General features: G+C 44.2%; 1 protein-coding gene across 8 annotated transcripts in view; it reads left to right on the plus strand.

The window, feature by feature from the left end:
• CNTN4 (contactin 4) overlaps window positions 1–25,266 on the plus strand; it is a 795,376-nt gene that overhangs the window by 669,861 nt on the left and 100,249 nt on the right. For all 8 annotated transcript variants that reach the window (XM_033132994.1, XM_033132996.1, XM_033132995.1 and 5 more), the window contains one exon: window positions 3,908–4,058. In XM_033132994.1, the coding sequence (XP_032988885.1) occupies window positions 3,908–4,058 (151 nt within the window). The remainder of the gene's footprint in view (window positions 1–3,907; window positions 4,059–25,266) is intronic.

The following is a 25,266-nucleotide window of genomic DNA, read 5'->3' on the forward strand; positions in this document are numbered from 1 at the left end:
CTTCTAAAAGAGCCAGTCTTAATAGTCTACTGTGATGGAACTGATATGCATAATTACCCTTTCTTCTTAACTAACAGAGTAAAACGTCACACCCATATATTTCCCTAATGGGACCGCCACTGCATACCCAGTTAAGAAGTCATCATTCCTACTTTCTCTTGAGAAATGATACTGTGGCACAAAACTTTTGTTGTCAAGGGTTCTACCGGCTACTTAAAAGACCTTGATATGTGACAGAGAATTTTTGTAATTAAGTACAAACAGTTCAGAATCGCAGAGAGGGTTTCTCCCAGCCAGAAGCATCTCATAGGTAATGCAATGTATTAAAGATCATTGATAAACAATTACCATGTTTCCCCCAGAATAAGACCACCTCTTATACCGTATTTCCCCGAAAATAAGACCAGGTTTTATATATTCATTTTTGCTCCAAAAGATGCATTAGGGCGTATTTTCAGGGGATGTCTTATTTTCTCATGTACAACAATCTACATTTATTCAAATACAGTCACGTCATCTTCTTCTGGAACATCGTCATAACGTACTAAATGTATCCGTCTGGCTGACAATCTTAACGGCTTATTTTCGGGGTAGGTCTACTTTTTGGGGAAACACAGTATAAGTTGCCTTTCCCGCATGGAAGAGGTCCTGTAGTATGACTCATTCCAACAGTGGGACAGCAGTGCCCGCTGGTAATCCATGTAAGAAGTCCTACCCTCTGAGGTGTAGCAAATGAGGGTGTCCCAACTCTGTGCTCCTGACAGGCTCCAATGGGTGATTTAGCAACTGACTTTGTCTTTGCTGAATTATTACGAGCTTCCTGATGTTTCACCTTCAGTGTGCACTAACTGTTTAAGTGCCTGCAGGGGTTGGTCCTAACAGTGGCCTACCGGGAACCTTACCAATACCCTCACACCTCACTCTCTGTGACTGTCAGATCAAACAGGCTCCTTTCACTTTTCCCTCCAGCCTCTCCTGGACAGTGTTTGGGAATCGGAATAGATATAGGGTCCAGGAAGGAAAAAGCGTCATCCCACAAGTTTGTGGGATGTGCCTAAGAGCATCTCAGGTACAAAAGGTGGTCACAAAGTGGCAGACTGTGAAGAAACCTATTAATGGGTCAAGGATTCAGAAATGGATGGAAACCTGACAGTTTTGCCCTGGAACCCGCGACAGCTCATGGTGGCAACTGGTAGACCTGCAGGGTTAGATAACGCTAGAAGTAAGTTAAGCAAATAAACAAAGGGAAAAAATTCGAATGTAGAACTCCATTTTTATTAGTGAAAGGGATTCAAAGCCAGTCTTATCTCTAGGACATCCAAAAGATAATATGCACATAAATACGACAGCACAAATGCTTTTGAAATGAGAATGTGTTCCCCCTTCTGTGTGGCCCAGTATGATGCTCTCTCAAAACCCATAAAAGCAACATACAGGTTTTTTGACAAATACACCCGTGTGTTATGCACAGTTTGATTTATGTAAACTCGTTTCAGATGCAACTGCAGAATTTCTCCTGAGCAGATGAAAAATGTCAGTTTAAAGTGATGAAAATATATGTGTGTAGCAAGATACACTTTTAAGAAAGGAGTTTTGTATGATGTGGATTTGTATCTATTTCACAAAATACCCTTTTTAAAAAACTTCTAGAGTTGATTTTTTTTACATTAATGTGTCAATTCAGGTGTTTGCCTAAAATGAAAATGAGTGTTGTGTCACAAGAACCTTTCTGTGTTGCAAGGTGGTGGAGCTGGGATCAGTGCCTGGGGGACCAGTGATGGGATCCCTGAGGTGCTGGCGTCTTCATGTCTTTCCTGAGTTGCAGCAATCAGACGCAGCCCACTAAGTCATCAGCACAGCTCGCCAAGGCCGGGACAGACTGGCCATCATCCCCACTCACCCCACATCCATCCTCTTGGCTCGGTTTGGCCGTGAGCTCCAACACGACCCTGCCTAGGGCCGGTTCTCCAGTCTTGATGCGTCTGCACGTCCTTCCCAGCTCAGCAGTCTGCACTCTTCCTCCTTCCCTCTTCCCTCAGGCTGTCTTCATACACACACACACGCCATGCACACCACACACACTCACCACACACGCCACACACACGCCACACACATACACCACATACACAACTCCTGCGTTTTTGTAGGATTTAGCTATTAGGAATTTGTCTACTCGTGGTAATGTATTTCTTAGGATGGTTATTGTTTTTGTTAGTGTTCTCGTTATATGAATATTGAGTAGGCCTGTCTTCTTCATAAGCCTGTCATTTTTATCATGTGATTTGGCAGATGAAAGCAGGAGTGTGTTTGTCTCATTATAGGGAAGCATCTGTGCTTGCACTCTGCTTATTAATTGTACTTATAGAATAACTGAGTCGGGGACGCCCCTCGTGTTTCCGAGGTGCCCAGACTGAGGTCTCATTTGCCTACTGATTTATTTACTTAATTTCACCTTCACGAGTAAAACTAGCCCCAGGTGTACATTACATCACCCCATTGAAAAATAACCTCCCTGTCTTTATTTCCTTGTGGGAAATTACTGAAAACCTTTCCACAACAAAAGCACTTAATAAAGACTTAACTTGCTTCCATTGGAGCTTGTTTTTTTCTCTTTTCTCTTTTTTTCCATCATTAGCATATGGTTTGGGTACGAGTAAGAAACTGACACTCATTCTCCCCACCCATACACACACACCCCCTGTTCTCCTGGAAGTACTTTGTGGTTAGTGTTTAAATCTCACACTCAGCATGCTCTGAAATCTTCAATTCCATCAGGTCGCGTTGTAACAAGTCAGGGATTTTAAATGTGGTAGAATTGAGATTCTAAGAAAGAAATCCCTGCTCACAGCAGATCCTACAACACGTTACTTCAATTAACTCAGAGGAAAATGGAGATTTTTTTCAAAAAGGCAGCTCTTATCTTTCTTCCAGGAGGATACAGATATGTATCTTTTGTTTTAAAAAAGAGCTAATTCTTTGCTGTTATTTCCACAAAACTATGCATTTGGTGTCAACATGTGTGAATTTTTTAGAACACTAGTGGTGAGCTTGGAATAGAGTTTTCTAAGAGCAAGTCACAGTTTTTCCTGCATGAACCAAGCGGTGGTGGAAAGCTGAACAAAGCCCTGCCTTTCTAGGAGCTCACAGAGGGTAATGACACAGACACGACAGCACGTTCTCTGGTGGTGACACGCACACAGCACAGGCAGAACTGTATCGAAAAGGGCACGTGTTAACCTCCACAATCAGAAAAATGCCTTGTGGCTGTTCTTGTTTTATCTCTTCCATTTTGTGTGTGTGTCACATGCCATTGAGTTGGCTGTGACCCCTGGCGACCCTGTGAATGAGTGATGTCCACAGTGTCCCGTCCTCACAGCCCTGCTCAGCTCCTGGAGACTCATGCCAAAAGCTTCTTTTATGGAGTCCATCCATCTCATGTTTCGTCTTCCTTTTTCTTGCTGTCTTCTGTTTTCTCAGTGTTATTGTCTTTTCCCAGAAACCCTCTGTTCTCATGACGTTCCCAAATCAGGGTACCTTCAGTGTTGTCATTTTTGTCACCCGTGATGTTTCAGGCTTAATTTGCTCTAGGACCCACATATTTCTGTTCACTTGAACATGGATTTTTTTTTTAAATGAACCTCTCAATAGGGTGATGGAATGTTCCATATCTTGATCTTCATGGTGGATGGATTATACCAAATTCATGAGTCTGTAGACTTACAACTGGTGCGTTTTACCATCTATAAATTACTCCTCAAATTTTAATTATCCCTCAAAACTCAGGATGCTACTTCCCTTTACTTTAGAAAAAATTTAACTTTCTCCGTGTGATGCCCATGGCAACAATAAGTATATTACAGAAAGAAATCTCCCATAATAATTAATTATGTTCTATGTTCTCTTCCAGCTGTGGGTCCAGATTTTTCAAGAACTCTCTTAAAAAGGGTGACTCTTGTCAAAGTGGGAGGTGAAGTTGTCATTGAGTGTAAGCCAAAAGCTTCTCCGAAACCTGTCTACTCCTGGAAGAAAGGAAGGGACATACTAAAGGAAAATGAAAGGTACGCTCTTGAAATATTTTCAATATTTGATTAACCTATAATAATTTATTGGTCTGTTATTAATGGTTCTAGAGGGAAGCATTCACTCTTTGCTATTTGCAGACTAAATGTTAATCAAAGAACTGAAGCTTTGGAAGAGGGTGGTAAATTAATTGGTCTTTATAATCTTTCTTGGTATTAAGATTCTGCAAAGCCCTCCCTGCACAGAGGTCATGTGACCCATGCTAACGCTGCCGGAGCTGCCCAAAGATGAGCAGCCAAAAATGCGCTTCTTAATTGTAGCCTAAAATTTATTTGTAGAATTGCCCACTTTTCTCCATCCTACCTCCTTTGTTGCGTTAACAGATAAATCCAATTCTTCTTTGCTATGACAACCCTCCAATATTTGGCAATGACTGTTATGTCTCTTGTTCATCTCTCCTTTTCTGAAGCTAAATATCTCTAATTCCAAAACCCATTCTGCAAACGACATAATTTTAATCGCATCTTTGTGAAATAACAGTTTTTTCCTCATTGATATCTAAACTCTCCACCTGTATGTTTCTTATTATACTTGAATTACACTTAGAACACCTGTTGTTTATTATATGTATATATATAGGTTGTTTGAGGTTTTAGGCCAGATTGCATCCAATAGCAGCTCTCTCTGAGACCTTTTCTTAGCCGGCACCCCTATAAAATATCCCCCACCCCTTTCTGTAATCTCCTCAGTCTGTTGGAAAATGATAATTATGTATGAGTCTGTGTCGTCCATAACATTCACCAGCTGTATACATAATGATTTTAATTGATGCTGAAGGTCAGGTACTTACAGACGCAGTCAGGAAACCTGTGCAGACGTGTATGCACCTACCCTTTCCACTGTGTGCCTTTGAATCTGCACGCGCAAATAAGATCATTGCACTGACGGTTGTCCTTATTAGTTATTTTGCAAACAAACCTGGCATGGTTGATGGATGGTGTAGCCACAAGCGTAGCAAATTCATAATGTGCATTCCTTTCTGATTTCTGTTACATCAAGAAAGCAGTATTCTTCGCTACATATTGGCATGGCGTTCAAATTTGAAGCCACACCTGAAATTTGGGACACAATTTCTCATATTGTCGCCTTAAACATCAGGTGCTTTTCCTGTTTTACCTCAGTGTTTCCCATAATGAAATATGTGAGATTACCTTTAATAGTCATGTGTTTATTAGATTGGTGCAAAAGTCATTGTGGTTTTTGCAGTTACTTTTAACCTTTTAAACCGCAATTACTTTTGCACCAACCTAATACTCTAATGTGTAATAAAATATAATTGAAATATAGCTAGTATGTGCCACATGCATGGCTTAGAATAAGGCTATATTTTAAAAGTTTTAATTCAAGAATGGTATAAAGGAAAAGTAGTTTTTAAAACCATGGGGATAAGAGATAGACATGCCAAAAGCCGTGAATGAATGAAGCTAGAGTAACATGGGAGAGCAGCAACCCAGGAGAGGCTCAGCTTCACTGTCACAAACACTGTTGGCATAAAACAACAACAGGCCATTTCTCCTTCGTACTGCATGGCCGCCCTCCAGGGGTCAGCTGGTGGTTTTGCTGCTGTCTAAAGCCAAGGCTGGGGGTGTAGCACTCTCTGGAACGCTGGAATCGCAGGAGGATAAAGAGGGTGGCTCCACAGCCTGGGAGCTCTAAAGCTTTGGCCCAGAAGTGGACGTGTCACTTTCACTCATGTGTCCTTGGCCCAACAAGTCCCATGGCTCTGCCAAGTTCAACCCCACAGGGAAATACAGTCTTCCCGTGTACTTAGAAGAAAAGAGACAAGCTAACATTGGAACTCTATTGACGACTGCTTATCACTGCTGTAACTTAACCATTGTTCCAGGTTGATTAAATCACCTTTGGGAAAACAGTGTATTGATACCAAGAATCCTATTTGATAAGTGAATTGCACTGATTGTTTCCACCACTTGACTCACCACAGAAGCTTGTCTCTCTGCACGTTTTGTTCTTTCTACTCCTGATTTGATTAATAGGCTTCAGATATTGCTTCAACATTTACAAGGCACGAAAGATCAATTTAAACCAAGGAAACTCCCCACCATTACTCCAGTCTTGCTGTTCATCACCTCCACCTCCAGTGTCACCAGGCAGGACCCAAACCATCAGTATTAGCCCTTCCCTCTCCACGTGGGAGCTTATTCTCACAGCTCTGGCCCTGCCTTCCACCGCACTCAGAAGGGATATGCAGATGGATTGCTTTTGGTCACGTAGGTGAATGCAAAAGCTTGCCACATGTAATATAAAGAGGACAGGTGGGGGCTTCAGTGTGCCCCTTCCAAGGGAGACACCTGCCACTCTATCCGAGCACATGGCCACCGTACGGACATGCAGGTCAGGTGCCTTCCCATCTTCTCATTTGGAAAGAAAAACTAGAAATCTGGACTTTCATCTGAACTATCTTCATTGTTAAATGTCGGTACCTAATTTTTTTTTATTTTAAAGTTAGTACACACCTCCATGGGCCAAGTGTACTCCATGGACCACTGGTTATTTGTATGTTTGTTTTAACTTCAGAGAAAGATATAAGCTCAATAGAACATCTCATAATTTCTGAAAAGGGTGAAAAATAGCAAAGATTTTACTATTATTGCCTCATTGCCAGAGAAAACATTCCACCATTTTTCTCTTTTTTTTCCTCTCATAATGGAGAAACAATTAAGTGGATAAGTGCACAAAAGCAGTCATAGGTAGGATTCAGGGGTGAAAACTTTTAGGATTCCTATTTTAGGAAAAGACTGCCACTGTTAGACCAATGCAAAAGGCAGAATTCTTTGTGTTAATAATAGTGTTTAATGCACTGATTTGTCAGCCTCAATTGTCTTTTGAAGTGTGGAATCTTAAGAAGAAACAGGTAAATCTTTAACATTTGAAGAAAAAAAATATTAATCTCTTAAGTACCAAACACTGGTCTAAACAAAGTTTTGGTGAAACAAAATTTTATGCTCCCTAGAATCTATGTTTTGAAAGACTTTGCCAAGCGCTACTTATTCAGTGATATTTAATTTCAATGTTAACTAACCAACTGCTCACAGAAGAGTTTACAATAAAAGTAGAGGAAGCAACATTTTAAAAGTTTGTATCTCATTTAATCATACGGTGACATTGTAGTTATTTTGGTGGCTATAGATTCAGAAATACTGGTGTAATGTGAACATTAAAAGTATACTTGTATGCACTTATTTTGGTTTTTCAAGCATTTAGAAACTTAAATCATATTCACACTGGCCTTAACCATATTATGCCAAGCATTTAATGGAAGACTTAATCTTCATTTTTTTGTAGCTTTGTTATTGTGTAGACAGCGTATCTATATAAATAAAACATGTCTCGTTTTCTTGTACACTTACCAGCAGGCAAAGTGTATGCAATATCAGGCATTTAAAATAGGGACGACCTGTCACAAAGCCCAAGTACTTTAGTTCTCAGGAGAGGCTTCTAGTCACCATCAAAGCAATAAAATCATTCCGATTAATTGAGCCATGAAGCCTACTAATTGAATAAGGCTGATAATTTTGTTTACTGTTAGTTTTTAAACAGAAGGCACTTGAGGCAGATGAAACCAAAGTTGATCTATTAGTAGCAAAAACAGCAAAATACAGAAAGAGCCAGAATCATTAATAAAAACTTAGAATCCTAGAATAGAAGGAGCCGTAAAACCCCGTGTCAACCAGAATGGACTGTTGTAGTTGGGCGTGACAGAAACCCAACTCAGAACTGGCTTCAGTACAAAGGGGGTTCCTGGGCTCCCACTTTCCAGGGGGCTGGGGCAGCTTGTGACTTAGGGTGTGACAAGGTTCAGATGCTCACACACTGTCATCAGAACTCGGTCTCGTTCTCTTTGTCTCTCCCCAACGTTTTCTTCCGTGCTGACTCCATTTTCCCACGGGCTCTCCTCTCCTGGTGGCGGGGTGTCTCACCTTTTATAGCAATGGCGGAAGAGATGGTCATGAAATTGAATGAACCTGCCTTAGCGTCCTTCCCTGAACCGGTCCCATTCAAGGGGGATGTATTGCACTGGATAGGAGGGCGTGAGTCACGTGCTTATCCCAAGAGGCACATGGGTCACTCCACCACAGGCCACATGGACTGATAAGGGACATGGTCCCTCCCCCCCAAATTCAGGGTCCAATTACCAGAAAGAGAGTGAATGGATGCTGGGTAGACACCAACGTCACATTCCTGCTCTACTCACAGAGCCCAGCATCCTTTCCAGGACAAGGACCCACTCAATGGCTGGACCCTGCTCCGTCATCCCTGGGTGCTTCTCAGATGCAGAGTGAATTAAATTCTGCATAACCTCTAGCCTGGTAACTTCCACTCATTGTTTTCTGCTTTGCTCTCTGAAGTCATACTAACAACGCCAATTCTTCTCCACTATCCCCATTCGCAAGGCTATTTTCTCTTGTCCCCTTTCAATTCTCTTCCAATTCTTTTCCAAGCCCAAATGTCTCTGACACTCTTCCTATGATGTTATTTGACATCTTGTCACTGTCCTGATCATTTCCTTCGATGTCTTTCTGGCGGCCAGAATTAAATACAGTACTAATAAGGAAATAAATAGTTTTATTTATCTCTGTGGCAAAGGATGATAATTATTGTTACATTCTGTCTCTAAAGACAATAAATTATCTTCAGTGAGCTTAGATCACCAAGGCAGTAAATGTACAATGCATCTTGGAAAGACCACTCCCTCTCAAGGGTGTTTTTAAAAAGTAATTTGATGCTTAAAGGGGTAAATCTAGTTAATCTGGCAAATTTACTTAGATGAAATATTTTACTCCTCACCGAAGCTGAAGAAATGAGTGAAGTGTTACTCTAGTTAATTTTAAATAAAGATTTCTTTAACTCATGCTGGAGAATTTCTCTCCTCCCTTTTAAACATCGCGCTAATGCATTATGTCAAGCTAATAGATAATAACCAAGTATAGATATGTCACTGAATGTTTCCAAAAAGACTCTCAAACCTGCAGCCTGTATGCCACAGGCATGATTTCAGAGCAGTGTGACTATTCTGTCAAACGAACCCACTCCAATTTCACTCAATCAACCAGGTGTTCATTGGGTGCTTGCTGCAGGTAGGCCCCTTGCTTGGCCCAGGGGATGGAGAGAGAGCGGAGACATAATCCAGCCCTCAGAGTGCTCATAGCCGGGTGCAGGGTCCCAGTAGCAAAAGAACAAACTAAGTTTTTCAATAATCCTAGGGCATAGGTTATAAAGGTGATATATTGAGAAGGAACATTGAAACATGTGGGCCAACGATAGATTGTGGAAGCCTTGAATTTTATGTCTGCGGGGCTTAGACTTGAACTAGAAGACCCTGGAGAGAATGGAAGGATTTTATGCAAGGGGAGTACACAATCATACGCTTGCTGCAGAAAGATTGCTCTGCCTGCAAGGTGCGGAAAGAACCCGGTGGGGCAAACTTGGGGAGGACGAGAATCCGACTCAGGCAGCCGTCCAGGAAATGGGAAGGGCTGGAAGGGTGTGAGTCTCCTCAGAGTAAAGGAGACGAGAAAGCGATTAAAGGGTAGAATTTAAAAGATGTAATGACGTATTTAGTGAAAAACATGAAGGAAAATAAAATGACTCTGCTGGTGGATAGCAGTGCCACTTGCCACGATACTGACGATAGAAAGAGCCATTCTGAGAGGAGAAAGTAAAGAGATTCATATTAACATGTTCATTTTGAGGTGCCCGCAAATGGAGATGTCACATTCCCATTCAAGTGTCACCTTCTCAGCGAAGCCTTTTCCCACTGAACTGTTTCAAATTATAAAATGCCCCTTTCTCTTTCCCTGCTTTATATGTTCCATCGTTCTTATCACCATCTAACATACCACATTTTGTATTTCATTATCTGTCTTCTCTACCCTCCACCCAGTCAGAATGTAAATTCCATGAGAACAAAAATCTGTGTGTGTGAGTGTGTGTCTGTGTTTGGCGTAAACAGTACACATTTAATACCGGACAGTCCCGGCCATCAAAAGCCTAACAGGGTTCTCCCTCACCTAAAATCCTGTGTTCCTTCTGGAGATCCTCGGGGACAATCTGTTTCCTGCTTTCTAGATGTGACCTGCATCCGTTGGCTCGTCATACCTCTTCCTCCGTCTTCAGAACTAGCAATGGCAAGTCTAGTCCTCCTCACCCCACCTCTCTCTGACTTGCTTTTCTGCCTCCTTCTTCTGCCTTGACCCTTGTGGTTCCGTGGGGCCCTTGGTGTGTGTTTTGTTCCATTCTGTGTCACTACCATTTAGGACAATGCCTGGTAAGAGTAATTGCTCAGTGAATGAAAGTCCAGCAGGAAATTGATGTATGCGTCAGAATTCAGGAGAGTAAAGACAGAGATAAATATCATCCAGAGATAGGAAGCCATGGAGAGAATAAGTTCATCCAGAGAGAGTTCTGTAGAGTGAGAACATCTGCCTATCAAACAACAAAGGATGGAACCCAGAGGAACAGCCCCAGGCAAAGGATGGGTGGAAGGAAGCAGAGCCTGCTGGGAAGACTGAGAGAGGAGACTTGGGGAAGGACAACCAGGAGAATGCAATAAACAGAAGCCAAGGAGCAGGAAAGATCAGAAGGAACAAGCTCTTGGCGCGCCCGAGAGGCCCAACAAAATAATGGCTCAGAGATGGCGGCTGGATTTGGCAACCTTGAGTGGAGCGCTATGGACACCAGCGTTGAAGACACAATAAGATTACATATGGCATTTCTAACCAGACTGAAATATATGTTTAGGTTTGCCTGATCCCCACAGTATAATCAGATCAAGGCTAACACTGGATGAGAATATTCAGCCCAAATAGGAATCAAATTCACGTGTCTTGTCTAGAGACATTGAGATCTGTTTCTGAAGTGAAACTGAATCATGCCCTAATTCGCCTCCCTTCCCCAAGGCCTCTGGGAGAGTTGACATGCATGTAATACATGCAAAGAAGTCCCAGCACAGGACAGCAACACTCCACGTGTGTACAAGGTGTGAAACCCCAGCCTGAAGACACGGGCAGTCTGGGAGGCAGAGCAAAGGTGATGGCAGGTATTTGCCCAGAAGGCCATGCAATCCTCACCTGGAAAGGAGAGGTTATTGCTCCAGGCGCTCTGCTTCTCCTCTGGAGGCAGAGTGTCTTAATGACAAGTCTGCCCGCTGGGCATCTCTTACAGTTGCTGCGGAGCTATATGCTCTGTTGTTAGGAATTCTGCCCCGGGGAACAATTATGTTATTGCACTAATTAGAGGCAGTTCTTCTCCACAATAATGGAAATCCTGCCTTGGAGGCAAAACAACATCAAAGCAACTGGAGCATCTCGCTCTGGATGGGTCTGTTCGCCCGGCTTTTTGGTAACACTGCACCGTTTTCATTTGGCATGTGCACTCGTCATGGAGATGGACAGAGCACATCCTGCCCTCCAGACTCAGACCCGGGACCCTTCCCCCTTGCCCTGGTGTGTCCCTCCTAGAGCCACAGATAAAGTGCTATGGCTTTGAGGTCCCCTGTCGTGCAGTTGCAGGGGCGTTTAGAGATTTGTTTCTAGATGTTTGTAATGATGCACAGACCCAGTTCTCTCTTGCCGCCAGACACAAGCCTTTTCATCAGTATCGTCTGTCACCTCGTGTTATGGTCAGGGGCTAAAGTAATGACCAAATTCAGGCAGGGACTCCCTACCACCTGTTCTATGCATGTGGTGTCCACATCGGTTAGGCCCCAGGACATGCTGAGGAGAGAACTGGATTTCTGTACGGAGGATTGAAACAAGGTGCCCGGTGTAAAGGCAGCGCTTGATTTGAGTGTCACCTGCATTGGCCATCTGTCGTCGGTCCTCTTGGCAACTATTACACTAACCTCTCAGCTGGTTTACTTGGAACCAGCCCTCTCTGAAATCTTCCACAAGACGAAACGTCCCACATCACGTCTCTGATCAATTCACATTTGTCACACACTTCTCTGGACAGGACGTATTTGAGATATGAACATAACCTAATTTAAACCAGGGTTCTTTCAGGTATCATCAAAAAGGGATAAAACAATTTCTATAGTGGTTTAAAGGACAGAGACTTTTCATCTGATACAGTTATAAATTTTACTCTTTAACAATATATAAAAGAGCATTCCATAGTCTTCAACACCCATACACATAGAGATATTTTGATATGCAAACATAGAAAAAAGCCTGGAAGGGACTCCGCCTGGAAGGGACGCCCCCGAAATGTTAATGGTGGTTTCCCTGGACCTTCCTCCCTCCCTCTCTCCCTCCCTCCCTTCCTCTCTCTCTCTCTCCTTCCCCTTCTTTTGACATCGACACCTTTTATATGTATGTGTATGCGTACTTCATTAATATCAATTTCCTAGGAGAGGCCGAAAGGCCGTGAGGCCGTATGGTAGAGCGCACCAGTACCCCAGCCCCTGCTCCCTACTGGGTCTGGAATACTGTAGCGACTCAATATTTTTGTATGAAATGAATGAATCAACCCCCCAAACCCTCTCCTTCTTGGAGGAGATTGCTGGAGAAGGCGGTGGTAGGATATGAAGTGGGAGGTGTGGCAAGAGGGAAACATGAAAAGGGAAAGCACGGAGGCATGTCTGAGCAGGGAGATTCCTCGGGACCGGGCTGAGGAAGACCCTGCGTGACAAGTGCAAGAACTCGCATGCCACTGGGTACCAGACAGCAGTGGGACACGTTTGGGGCACAGGTCTCCCCACTCCTTTGAAATTTTTCCCATCCTTCATCAGTTCAGCTCCATGTGTGTATGCAGGGAACGCATGTTGGGACTTACTGTGCCCCCTCTGGGATGTCCCCTGACCATCCTGGACTTACTGTGCCCCCTCTGGGATGTCCCCTGACCATCCTGGACTTACTGTGCCCCCTCTGGGATGTCCCCTGACCATCCTGGACTTACTGTGCCCCCTCTGGGATGTCCCCTGACCATCCCGGGTCGGTGTGTCTCCATCCCTAAACCAGAAACCCAGAGGGCGTTCTCTCGTGCGGGTCTGCAGACTGGTGCTGAGCTGGCTGCAGTGGGACCCACAGAAGTACATTGAAAAATGCAGAATGCCACTCTCCATTGCCCAGGGCTCCTCCTGGGAGATTCTCAGATGAGACCCAGGAATCTGAGTTTGTTTTGAAGTTTCCCAGGTGATTCTAATGCAAAGCCAGGTGTGACGCTATATTGGTGGCTTCCCCTGGACCCCAGGACAGGCAGCCAGTCACATGACCTGCACGCCCCTGCACTGGTCAGGCTCCCTGTGCCACCTGTTCTCGCATGCCTCCTTGTTGAGCCCTGTGGCCCTCCTGCTACTTCTTCAAATGACCTTCTTCCTCCTGCCGCAAAGCCTTTCCACACTCTCTTCTCTCTGCCTGACATGCTCTTATGCAGGGCCTGACAGACTGCAGCCCACGGGCCAAAGCCAGCCCTCCACCTGTGTTCACACAGCCTGCAAGCTGAGGCTGGTTTTACATTGTTAAATGGTAGAAAATAAACCCAAGAAATATAGTATTTTGTGACATGAAAATTAGATGAAATTCAAACTTCAGTGTCCATATGCAATGTGTTACTAGACACAGACCTACTCGTTATTTACAAATTGTCTCTTGCTGTTCTGGCACCCCTAGGGCAGGTTTCAGTAGCAGTGACAGAGACCACTGGCCTGCAAAGCCTAAGACATTTGCTCTTTGGTCCTTTACAGAAAAGTTTGCATCCTCCACCCTCCATCCAACTCATGGCACGTGTCTGGAAATCTGGGGTTTCAAAACATCTTCCCAGTAATGTGGTCTTCCCTTTGCTTGGCTTTCTTTTTTGTTTTTTTTAATTAATATTTATTGGGGTGACAATGGATAGTAAAATTACATAGGTTTCAAGTGTACAGTTCTGTTATGTATCACATTGTGTGTTCACCACCCAGAGTCAGTTCTCCTTCCATCACCATATATTTTATTTCTTTTACCCTTGTCTACCATCCCCCTTCCCGCTTACTCTCTGGTAACCACAAAACTATTGTCTGTGTCTATGCGTTTTTGTTTCGTTGGTCGTTTGTCTTGTTCCTTTGTTGCTTTCAGTTTTGTGTCCTGCATATCAATGAATTCGTATGGTTCTCAACTTTTTCTGTCTGACTTATTTCGCTCAGCATAATAATCTCAGAATCCATCCATGTTGTCGCAAATGGCAGCATTTCATCTTTCTTGTGGCAGAATAGTATTCCATTGTGTATATATGTACCACATCTTCTTTAACCAATTATCTGTCGAAGGACACTTTGGTTGTTTCCATGTCTTGGCCACCGTAAACAAAGCTGCAGTGAACATTGGGGTACATGTGTCTTTATGGATAAATGTTTTCAGATTTTTTGGGTAGATACCCAGGAGAGGGATTGCAGGGTCATATGGTAATTCTATTTTTAATTTTTTGAGGAACCTCCACACTGCCTTCCATAGCAGCTGCCCCAGTCTGCATTCCCACCAACAGTGTATGAGGGTTCCTTTTTCTCCACAGCCTCTCCAACACTTGTTACCATTTGTCTTGTTGATGATAGCCATTCTGACTGGGGTGAGGTGATATCTCATTGTGGTTTTTATTTGCATTTCTCTGATGATTAATGATGTTGAGCATCTTTTCATATGTCTGTTGGCCATCTGCATGTCTTCTTTGGAGAAATGTCTATTCAGTTCCTCTGCCCATTTTTAGTCAGTTTGTTTGTTTTTTTGTTGTTGAGTTGTGTGAGTTCCTTATATATTTTGGGTATTAGTCTCTTATCGGAGGTGTTTTTATTTTGGTTTCAGTTTGGTTTTTGTACCTTTTACTTGTCCTTTGTCACTTACCCTTTGATTAAATCGTCCCTTCCACTGGTCCCATCTAACGCAAAGTGGAGAGGAAATAAATTTGGTTGAAGGCCAGAATGTGCTCCCTTCTGTCTCTGGAAGAGCAGGTCCCAACCTTTGCTCGGGGAAACTTCTTTTAATGCCCCCCAAGCTTTGAACTCCCTGGGAAATCAGAGCTAAGGGAGTTTCCAAGGTGAAGAGACAGAAGGTGAGGGGTGCGGCGGATGGGGGCAAGTATACACCTCATACTGTTACCCAAATTCCTGGAAAACCAGCAAAACAATGAAGTGAGGGTGACGCTTCATCTTTGGCTGAGAATCTGTGATTTGCACCGACTGTTTTACACAGGGGTTTCATTTTAATTTTATGGTTATAAAAATTATAAACTGTCTGTTTTGGCTGAAGAAGGAAGGAGAAGATAGAAGTCACAAGACTTTCTTCCTAGGGTTTTACAAAATTCAGCTATTGTGACGATATTGACACACAGGAAACAATTGGGAAACCACCAGTGAAGCACAAATTAATATAATACAGTCCAAACAGAAGCACACAGCTGCCCTCAGGGAACACGCAGAGAATAGACACTCCGCATCAGGCAGAGTCTGCCAGAATGGGCTTCCAACGGGAAGCGAGTTTAAGCTGTCATTAGAGAAAGGGAGCCATGTAGAGAGGCAGAGAGGGGACAGAGCCGGCCATGTTGGAGCTCATGTACATGCAAGATTAAGGGATGGACGTGAGCAAGTCTCGTACGCAAGTGAGAGTAAGAGAGGGACCCACACAGGTGGAAGCCGGGGCATCTGTCGGGTGTAGATGGAAGCAGTGGAAGAATAATCAGGGGGGAGGGAGGTGCTTGGGGTTTCTTGACGGGAGATGGTTAACGTGAATAATGTTGACAGATATAAAATAAGAGTGACAGAAACCCTGTGAGTCGGCTTGGCTGTGAAGGAGCTCGGAAATCTCTAGCTATTAAGATGAAATAAGACTTTGATCTCCCTTTCTGTCACTAGTACATTCATGAATCAACCTTGGGCTTTGGGAGTCCTTGGGATTCTGGATACTTATTACTTTGACTCTTGTCATGTGTTTCTTGGTTATCTTGCGGTCACAGTTTTCCCACTTGTTAATGTTAATGAAAATAATAATACCTAGCTTTTTTTCGGTCTTTACCCGTCTGCTAAACATGCCATATGTGTTCTCTTTTAGTTCTCAACAAAACATTGTGAGAGCAATCCTATCATGAACCCCACCTTTTAGATAAGGACAGCTGGGCTCGAAGAGGGTATTTACTTACGTGAGGTTGCAAAACTGGGCAGTGTCAGAGCCTGGATTCAGATACAGGTCTCACTTCATGCCTGTACCAGCTTTGCGTAAAGAAGGAACAGGCATTAGATGCTTCTCTCTATGGCATCTGGTGGTAAGTCAGTGAATTAGTAGTAAAACTAAAGTACTGCTTTCATTGCCTCCCTTTTAAAACAGTGGGGTATTGCAGGTGCCTTTAATGTGGATGAGATGACTGGCCAGACGCAGCTTTTCCTGTTACACGTTTCATAGTTTCAGTAATAAATTGGCAGCCTTCAGATTCATGGCTTTTTAGTTTCCTGGGGAGAAGGAGGCATGGTGGTCTGATTTCAGGGCTGGGGTAGAGCCATCTAAACCCCTTGGAGAAGAGGTCAATTAAGTCCTTGAGGTACCTCCGCACTGCCTTTGTTCAGAGAAAATAGCTCTGTGTCACCAAATGGACTTAAGTGATCATGAAAATATTCCAACCAAGTGGCATGTAATTAAGAGCAATTAGAACTGAAGTGTTGTGACTGGATGTGGAAACCAGACCGGCGGTGTTGATGCCCTCTTAGCAGAGACGAGGCGGATGGTTTGGGTTTCTCCTCACTTTGCTGTCCCTGGGAATAGAATCGGCTGGACCGCTTAGATGCAGAGAAGCCATGTAAAAACCGATGGTCTGTGTCTGACCCTGTATTTCTGTGGTACAGGCTCATGCTCACGTTTCAGTTGCAGATATGCCAGAGTTAATTGGATCTCGACTAGTTAATATCCATCATGGTATCTCTTCATCCCTTTTGCCAAATGATCTAATTAGAGCAACACTTGGCTCTCCATATAATTACAACATATGGCACTAGAGGCTACATATAGTGGAATTACAGGTTGCCTGATGAGAGATCCAGGTGGTGGGTAAGAGACGCGATTAAACAAAGTTGGAGTGTGTGTTGTCGTGTATACAATCCCTCCTACTCTCCCCGGAATAAGAAATATTTTGTAATTCCACTGTCCTTCCCCCCACGAAACAACATAATTACATCATAGAGTGGGAGTTTTAAAATGTAAAAGAAAACAAATAATTGATAATGTTAGCCTAAATTATTTAACGCTCCATGCCTCTAAAAATTATCCCATGTAGTAAACCAGCAGCACCAGGAGCAGCTTTGTGTGAGATGGATTATTCAGGGGGGCACATTCCTGCCTCCAACCAGGACTGCTTACCTGGCTGCTCAGTAGATAACAAAAATAGGGCTGAATCCTTTGACCAATAAGAGGGAAGAGTTTCCTCATGCGTATGTATGATCTCTGGAAGCAGACTGACCAGTTTGGGTGGGTGATGCATTCAGCCTGGGGGTGTTGAACGTGAAAGGCTTACCATGCAGTGGTACCTGGAGCCCACCTGCCCAGGCCCGTCCTCCTCGGTCCCTGTTCAGTGATGTCACATTGGTAGCTTGACCTCGACCAAAGTGGGAATGTTAACACCATGGAGATGAGCACGTGTCAGGACATTTTTTTTCCACAGAGAGCCAGTTACGAGACCAACACATCATTACGTGTGCCACATAACGCGGCTCAGAGTTGACAGTGCCAGTTTGGAGTTCATGGGACAGATGAAGACTGGAAACATAGCTTTCCAACTCGTCTGCTCTGAAGTGATGAGGGTGAACGAGGTGCAATGAGAGAAAATGGAAAAAGAAAAGAGTTCTGGATAGACTCTTCTAAATTGTGTCAAGCGCATGAGAGAGAAAAAGAAACCAAAAATCCCTCAGCAGGCAGAGCAGAACCAGGAAATTGGGTTGTTCTGAGATTCTAGGTAAGAGTAGATCATAAATAGGCAGTGTTTGACATTGCCAGGTGTCACTGAGCCGTGGGAAAGAATGAGGACCACAAAGTGTATAGATTTGGTGTGGTAACGGCGTTGGAAGTAACCTAGAAATAAGCACTTTCAGTAAGAGCCAAGTTCTGTGGGCCGGGTCAGCAGCTGGATGCAGCGACCCGTTTGTGCAGACGTCCAGTAATGAACGGCAAGAGGAAAATCAGATCTGTGGAGGGGAGTGACATGCTTGTGGCCAGGATCACATTATGATGGAGGACATTGGGACATAGTTATGTCCTGAGGAAATCACGCTGGTGAAGATGGAGTTACAGGTATAAGGGAAGGGAGTGATTCTCAAGGAGACAGGAGGGTATTGGAACCCAAATCAATTAGTGTGGGAAGAAGGATGAACCTGTCTTCTTCTCTGACTGGGGAGGCAGAGCAGGGCGGGGGTAAGAGCACAGAGAAGTTAAGTGTGAAAGAGGGCGCCGAGGAATTTCACTCAATATGGCCTTGACCATGATCTCAACAAAATGAGAATCCAGGTCATCCTCTGAATGGAGGGGTGATTGTGGCCATGGGAGGGGTAATTGTGTGCTGGAGAGAAAGGGATGTCTGGACCATCTTCTGTGGTCAATGCGACAGAAATTAGATAGGATTTGGATGGTGTTGTTTATATATTCAGTTTCTTCCACACACATTGGCTTTCCCACATATCGATGTGCTCTGAAGGGTTTTATTCCAAAAATGGTGGTTTGTTCCAAAGGATGCATAAAGTTGTTATAGGAAAAATGAGGTTGACTGCTTTTAACACCAAGAAAAAAAATGTTTTTTCAGGTGAATTGAGTATGTTCTGACTCAGAAAAAAGCAATGCACTCTAAAATTACTTTTACCCTTTCTCGTTTTCTCAAGGACGCACACTCCTTCTGTCATCCTGTTTCCTCCGTCCTTGAACTCTCCCTCCCCTTTCACTTTCTCTTGAGCACCTCTCTTCAGTTCCTCAGACACTTGACTCCTTTGCTGTCTTATCCCTGTGCTGGGCAATCCCATCCCCTCCCGTGGCTGTAAACACCATCGATACTCACAACTCCCAAATGCATGTCCACAGTCCAGGATTCTCCCTGCGTGATTCAGGCTTACACGCCCCAAACAGAACCCATTCCTGCCACCGCCTCCTCCCGAAAACCTGTTCTTCTGCCAGTTTCACCATCTCCCTCTTGTTGCTCACTCCAGAAACCTAGAAAGCATCTTTGATTTCTCCTTCAGCATCCCACATATCCAATGCATTAGTAAATTTTGTACATTCTACTTCCAAAGAATATATAGGATCTGTCTCCATCTTTCCCTCTGCTTTGCCACTGTCCTGGCCCAACGACCCTCATCTCTTGCTGCACTGCTGCAGTAGCCCCTGTCTTGGTCCCCTCGCACGACTGTAACAAAAATGCTATTGACTGGGTGACCTAAACATTCGTTTATCAGAGCTCTGGAGGCTGGAAAGCCCCAGATCAAGGTGCCGGCAGATTCAGTGTATGGGGAGGGCCCGCTTCCTGATTCATACATGGCTGCCCTCTCACTGTAACCACACATGATGAAAAGAGGGAGTTCGGAGGCCCCTTATTAGGGCAGTAATCCTGTGTGTGAGGGCTCTGCACACCTCACAAGGGCTGGTCTCCTCCCAAAGCCCCACGTCCTAGTATCACATCAGGGGTTAGGATCTCAGCAGATGAAATTTGAGGTGACACAAGCATTCAGTCCATAATACCCCCCAGCTGGTCGCCCTGCTTCTACACTCCCTCGTTTCCTACCTGTTTTTTATTCCACGGCCAGAATGGTCTTTTCACAACATAAATCAAATCTTATCACTAACCCTTACGACAGAAGCTAATTGCTGAGCAGGGCCTTCACGGCCCTGTGTGATCAGGCTCCTTCCTGTACATTTTATTGCAGGGTTTTCTTCCAGTATCCACCCCATCGCTAATCTGAAGTGCCAAGATGTCTGAAACCATGTGTGTCTTGTTTTCCTTTGGATCACCAGTGACTATTTTCCTCTTCAATTCCTTCTTTGCATGTTTCTGAATTTGTAAGGACGTAGTTATGTCGTTTTCCTTGACTATTATCTGTCTTCCCAAACTGGTGTGGAAGCTGGGTGAAGACACATGCTGGTTTCCCTCACCACTGTTCACCCAGCACAGTAACACATCAAGGAAGGAGTTCCTCCATTTCAGAGCTGTTCACTAAGTGAAGAAATCAGTTAACTCTCAGGCTGCCTCATTTCGCAAAGGACTTGAGGATGCCTTAAAAAAAATATGTGTGTATATATATATATGTACATAATGTACATATACATATATATGCATATATCTAATGATATATAAAAGTAAATAATTTATGGCGTGGCAATAATGGGAGATTATCAGTAGAAAACCAAAAACATCAGAACTGAAATTAGGACATGGAAATTCATTCTTACAATTCACAGATTTGGATGTACCCATCTTACTACCTAAGCAGAGAGAGAAACATAGCTAAAAGAGCTATGGTGATTATAACATTCAAAGAAACTGTTTTTCCTCAGAGCAAAATCTTAGAAAAATCTTCCCCAAGAGACACAATTACTATAGTAGATACAAGATTTCATAGATGTGTCTTATAAGTCTCATACATTTGGTAAATAATATACTGACAAAGGGCAAGTTAATGAAATTATTTCTGTGAGGAGCAGCCCAGTATATGGTTATGCTTTTTCTGTTTTGTTTTGTTTTGTTTTTCAATGGAGAAGCTTTACCCAAGGGTAACATTTTAAGTATCTACAGCAGTATTTTCTTTTTTTTAGCATCTTTTTTTATTAGTTTCAGGTGTACAAAACAGCATAATGATTAGACATTTACACCCCTGACAAAGTGATGACCCCCCAATCTACTACCCCTCTGACACCATGCATACCGTGTTTTCCCGAAAATAAGACCTAGCCAGACCATTAGCTCTAAATGCATCTTTTAGAGCAAAAATTACTATAAGACCTGGTCTTATTTTACTGTAATATAAGACCAGGTATAATATAATATAATATAATATAATATAATATAATATAATATAATATAATATAATATAATATAATATAAGGTAATACCAGGTCTTATATTAATTATTGCTCCAAAAGACACATTAGAGCTAATGGTCCGGCTAGGTCTTATTTTCAGGGAAACACGGTCATTATTCCAATATTCCCTGTGCTCTACAGCAGACTCTTCCAGTGCTAGTTCTTGGAGTGGCATTGTTGGAAGAAGGGACACAATTTGTATAATATAGTGTTCTGTGATTGAGGAAGTATGACGGTTGCTATTTCTGACCTGCTCAGAGCCTTCACTATGCTGTTTGCATTGAGATTCTCCAAGAATTGTGTTCCCCAAATTTACTTGGAAATAAATCTCACTGAACAGAGTGCTTCAAGGGATTAGGGCTTCAGGGGGATAAAACCCTTTGGAAAACACTGAGCTAAATGAATGTACAGCTTCATTTACTGTAGGAATTCCACTCTTAACTCTCATGGCAGAGCAGAATTGTACTCAGGGTTAGGTAGATAGAGCAATTTCACTATTATAATTACGGGCAAGACTATGAGATGCAGCTGTTCTGTGTGACCACTTGTGTGTTACCACTTTAGACCCAGTCTGTACTACAAAGCAGGCCAATGACAATCAGGAAGATAAATGGCCGCATGCTCCCGTTAGGTGAGAACGGAGGCGAATTCCACGTGATAATCAGCAGACAGGGTCCTAGCGGTTAGCTCATTGCTGATTCCTGCCCACAGAACCCAAGATGGAGAAAGCTTAGTAAGGCTACACAAGTTTTCCAGACATAATTGTCCACAAGAGTGTTAGGCATTATAACTGAATAGCTGAACTGAAAGCAGACCAGCTTTTTCTCTAGGGAATAAGAGCAGAAATGACTCAAGCCTACAGTTAGCCAAGGACAACAGAGCTTTGCTCCTGGTCCCCTCGGGTGTGAAGCTGAAAGTTGAACACAGGAGGGACCACTCAGCAAGTTCTCGGGGTTTCATCTCTTTTTGGCAACCTAGCATCCAGCAGTTTGGGTTGGTTAGTAAATACTTGGTTGTGAAGACATAGCTGTTATTCGAACCATTACCGAATACATTTTTAGAATCCTAGAAAACATTTATAACATCACAAATAATTCCCCACCAAGCAGCTTGGAAGTGTTTGCTCTGCCCAAAGGGAACACCCATAGTATACCACTTGCCTGAGAACATATGTGTTTGTGTATGTGACTATGTAATAATGGCATTGTGGTGCCATTGTAAAAACAAACCCATTGGAGAGCTCTTCCTGGCATAGCATTCCACACCACATTTACCTTCATCATTCAAACAAGCTCAGTCACGGGCCGAGAACGTGACCTAAAGGCAAATGAATTTCATTTTGTTTTGCTTTGCTTTTGCCCCACGCCCTCAAACATGAACCCAAACATCACACCTGCTTTATTAAATTTTTATATTAACTGCAACATTTTGAGGCAACTAGAGTAGACATTGTACTTTCCCATTTTGTTATTGGGGGCATCATAGCACAGAGTGAACAAACCGGTGCATCCCAGCAGAAGAATTTTGGGGTACGAGTGGGACCCACTCGAGACACCTCCGATTAGGTCCCCCTCCAGGACAGCTAGTTCCTGTGCCTTCTGATGTCCTTCAAAGCCACGGCCTGGGTCTGCCTTTCTGCTTCTCCGTAAAACCACCTGGTATTTAGTTCTGAATTTGTAATGCATTTCTTTTCTGTGAATACTCAACTCCTGAAAACAAAGCAAAGCATAAGGAAACTATGTATAACAGAATAGTTTCCAATTTCAAATGATGACCTTCCTCCTTATTTAACAAATATTTGAGGCAACTGAAGTGGAGTAAAACATAATAATATGAACACTCCCTTGGAGCTCGCTGGAAGCTTGATGAAGGCTGCTGTCGTAGATTGCAATCGGAAACAGACTGAGATGGGGAGGTTTACTCGAGTGCTCACTGGAAGGGAGAAGGTGACCTTGGGGAGGCCCGTCCCCACTGCCAAGGGCAGTTCCTGACTGATGGGGCTGTCAGCTGTCGGACAGAGCTGGGGCGGGAGACACCTTGACCCTGAGGAGGGGTCCGGGCAGAGTACCGTTTCATAGAAGTAATGACAGGCAATGGTGGTGTGGCACGCATCACGGGAGGGATGCTCAGAACTGCTCGTCAGCACAACAGAGTCTGTTGTCAGCTGCCCAGTCTCACCTGGATGCCCAGAGGCAGGCGGTCTGCCTCTCACCTCCTGGTCAGTGCTCACGCTGGAACCCGTAGTCTTTCTTACATGAGACACAAAGTACGAGTCCTTTGCCCAGTTTCATTTCTCCAGCCCTTTTCTCGGAAGGCAGACTCAGGGAGTCCCTCCACAGTATCTCCTTTGTCATACCCTTACGTCCGTCTCTCCTTTTCCATACCCTTAGGAGCCATCTCCCCTCTGAGTTTTTTCCTTCTTTCCCACCGTCCCGTGTCTCTTCTCCCCCTGCACGTCTCCACCTCCCAACCTCTACTTCTCTGCCTTGATGTTTGTCTGAGATTGTCAGTCATTTAATTCCATTTTTCCCTCCTGAATAAAGGTATAAAAGATTTCCGATCCATATGGAAGGAAGGGAAAAAGGAAAGGAGAAAGGACGGAGGGAAAGTAAACCTTGGGGCCATCAAGCTTTTGCACGGACCAGTGCGACCACCTCTTAGTCTAGTACCTATGACTTTTTATGCAAAAGACTATCTTTTCTCTGCTTTGAGTTGCATGGGGGGGAAGGCCCCTTTAGTTAGCTGAACTTGGTATATGCATTTCCCAGATGGTGGATTCCTGTTCCTCCTGGAAAAGAAGTTTGGAATAATAATAATAACAAAAGGACCTGCTATGCATACATGGCTGCCTGTGCTCATTCGAGTCCTTTTGGCAGTTTCACTAGAGGCAGGCTTGACATGTTTCTTTTCACAGTTGACTCATGTCAGGCGCTGACTCTTGCCAGAAGATAGCACATACCATGTTTCCCCGAAAATAAGACATAGCGGGAAAATAAGCCCTAGCATGATTTTTCAGGAGGGCATCCCCTGAACATAAGCCATAATGCATCTTTTGGAGCAAGAATTAATATATGACAGTCTTATTTTCGGGGAAACACAGTAGGATTGTTACCAGAAGGGAAAGGCTGCCCTGGAAAGACACGTCCAAGTTCAGGGTCAGGGCCGGCTGTCATCTCAGTTTGGGAACGATGACTCCTGGTTTTGGATGTCGTCCACATTTGTGTTTAATGATTTCACCTGCTCAGTGTTTGGAAGGAACCACAGGTCCAGCAACTGTGACCTCACTCCAAAGGCAAGCAGGAAAACTGCAGAGCATCTCGCGGGTCTTCCATCTTTGACTTTGTTTTTAGATCCACTTAGTAAAAATTGCTCTATATTTTACCACTAGTATGTACCTAACCCACTCTTGTGGAAAAAATAGGGGGCCCAACCCCCAGAACTCCCGGCCCCCACCCCTCCTTCTGAACAGAGATGCCTTAGTCTCGGAGCTGCCCTGGAAGCAAGAATAGGAGGCCCCGGGGGTGACTCGTGAACTCTCCAGGGGCTCCCAATGCCACTTGGCACCCGGGGCATCTCCTGTAGCCTTTCTCGGCAGGAGGCCCCTGCAGGCGCATGCATGCGCGCGGGACACGCTCCTCCCCGAGCCATTCCGCCCTCGGACTGCGGGTCCCCTGCGGAGGGCAGCAACCCAGCTGCTTGTTTTTCAGTGAGGTAGGAGGTCTGAGTTCTGCGAGTGTTCTCTGCAAGTTCCATGTGTCAGAAATAATGAGTGTATCAGGCACGGGGTCCAGGGCTTCCCGTCCTCCTTGAAGGATGTGTATCCTTTCCTGGACTGCACGTAATCTGGTTTGGGGAATGTCAGTGTCGCATGAAGCTGTGGAGACCAACAGGCCAGTGGTTGTCAACCTAATTCGACCCCCAGCGTGCCTGCGGGCCGCGGCACATTCCTGTAGCCCGGAATGGCTCGTGACCCCCTGCGTGTGGGAGGAAGAGGGACGAGAAAGCAGGAGAGGGACGGAGCCGAGGGGGTGTGACGCCTAAGGGCCTCCTGCAAGGGCGTGGCTGCAGGAGTCCCCCTGGAACCCTCTGTCGTGCCTGGCGTTCCAGCCTGTGGGGATCGCTGGTCCCCTCATCCCCAGCCCACCCCGCACTTGGG

This window comes from Rhinolophus ferrumequinum, chromosome 17, assembly GCF_004115265.2.
Source record: "Rhinolophus ferrumequinum isolate MPI-CBG mRhiFer1 chromosome 17, mRhiFer1_v1.p, whole genome shotgun sequence".
NCBI classification, from domain to species: Eukaryota; Metazoa; Chordata; class Mammalia; order Chiroptera; family Rhinolophidae; genus Rhinolophus; species Rhinolophus ferrumequinum.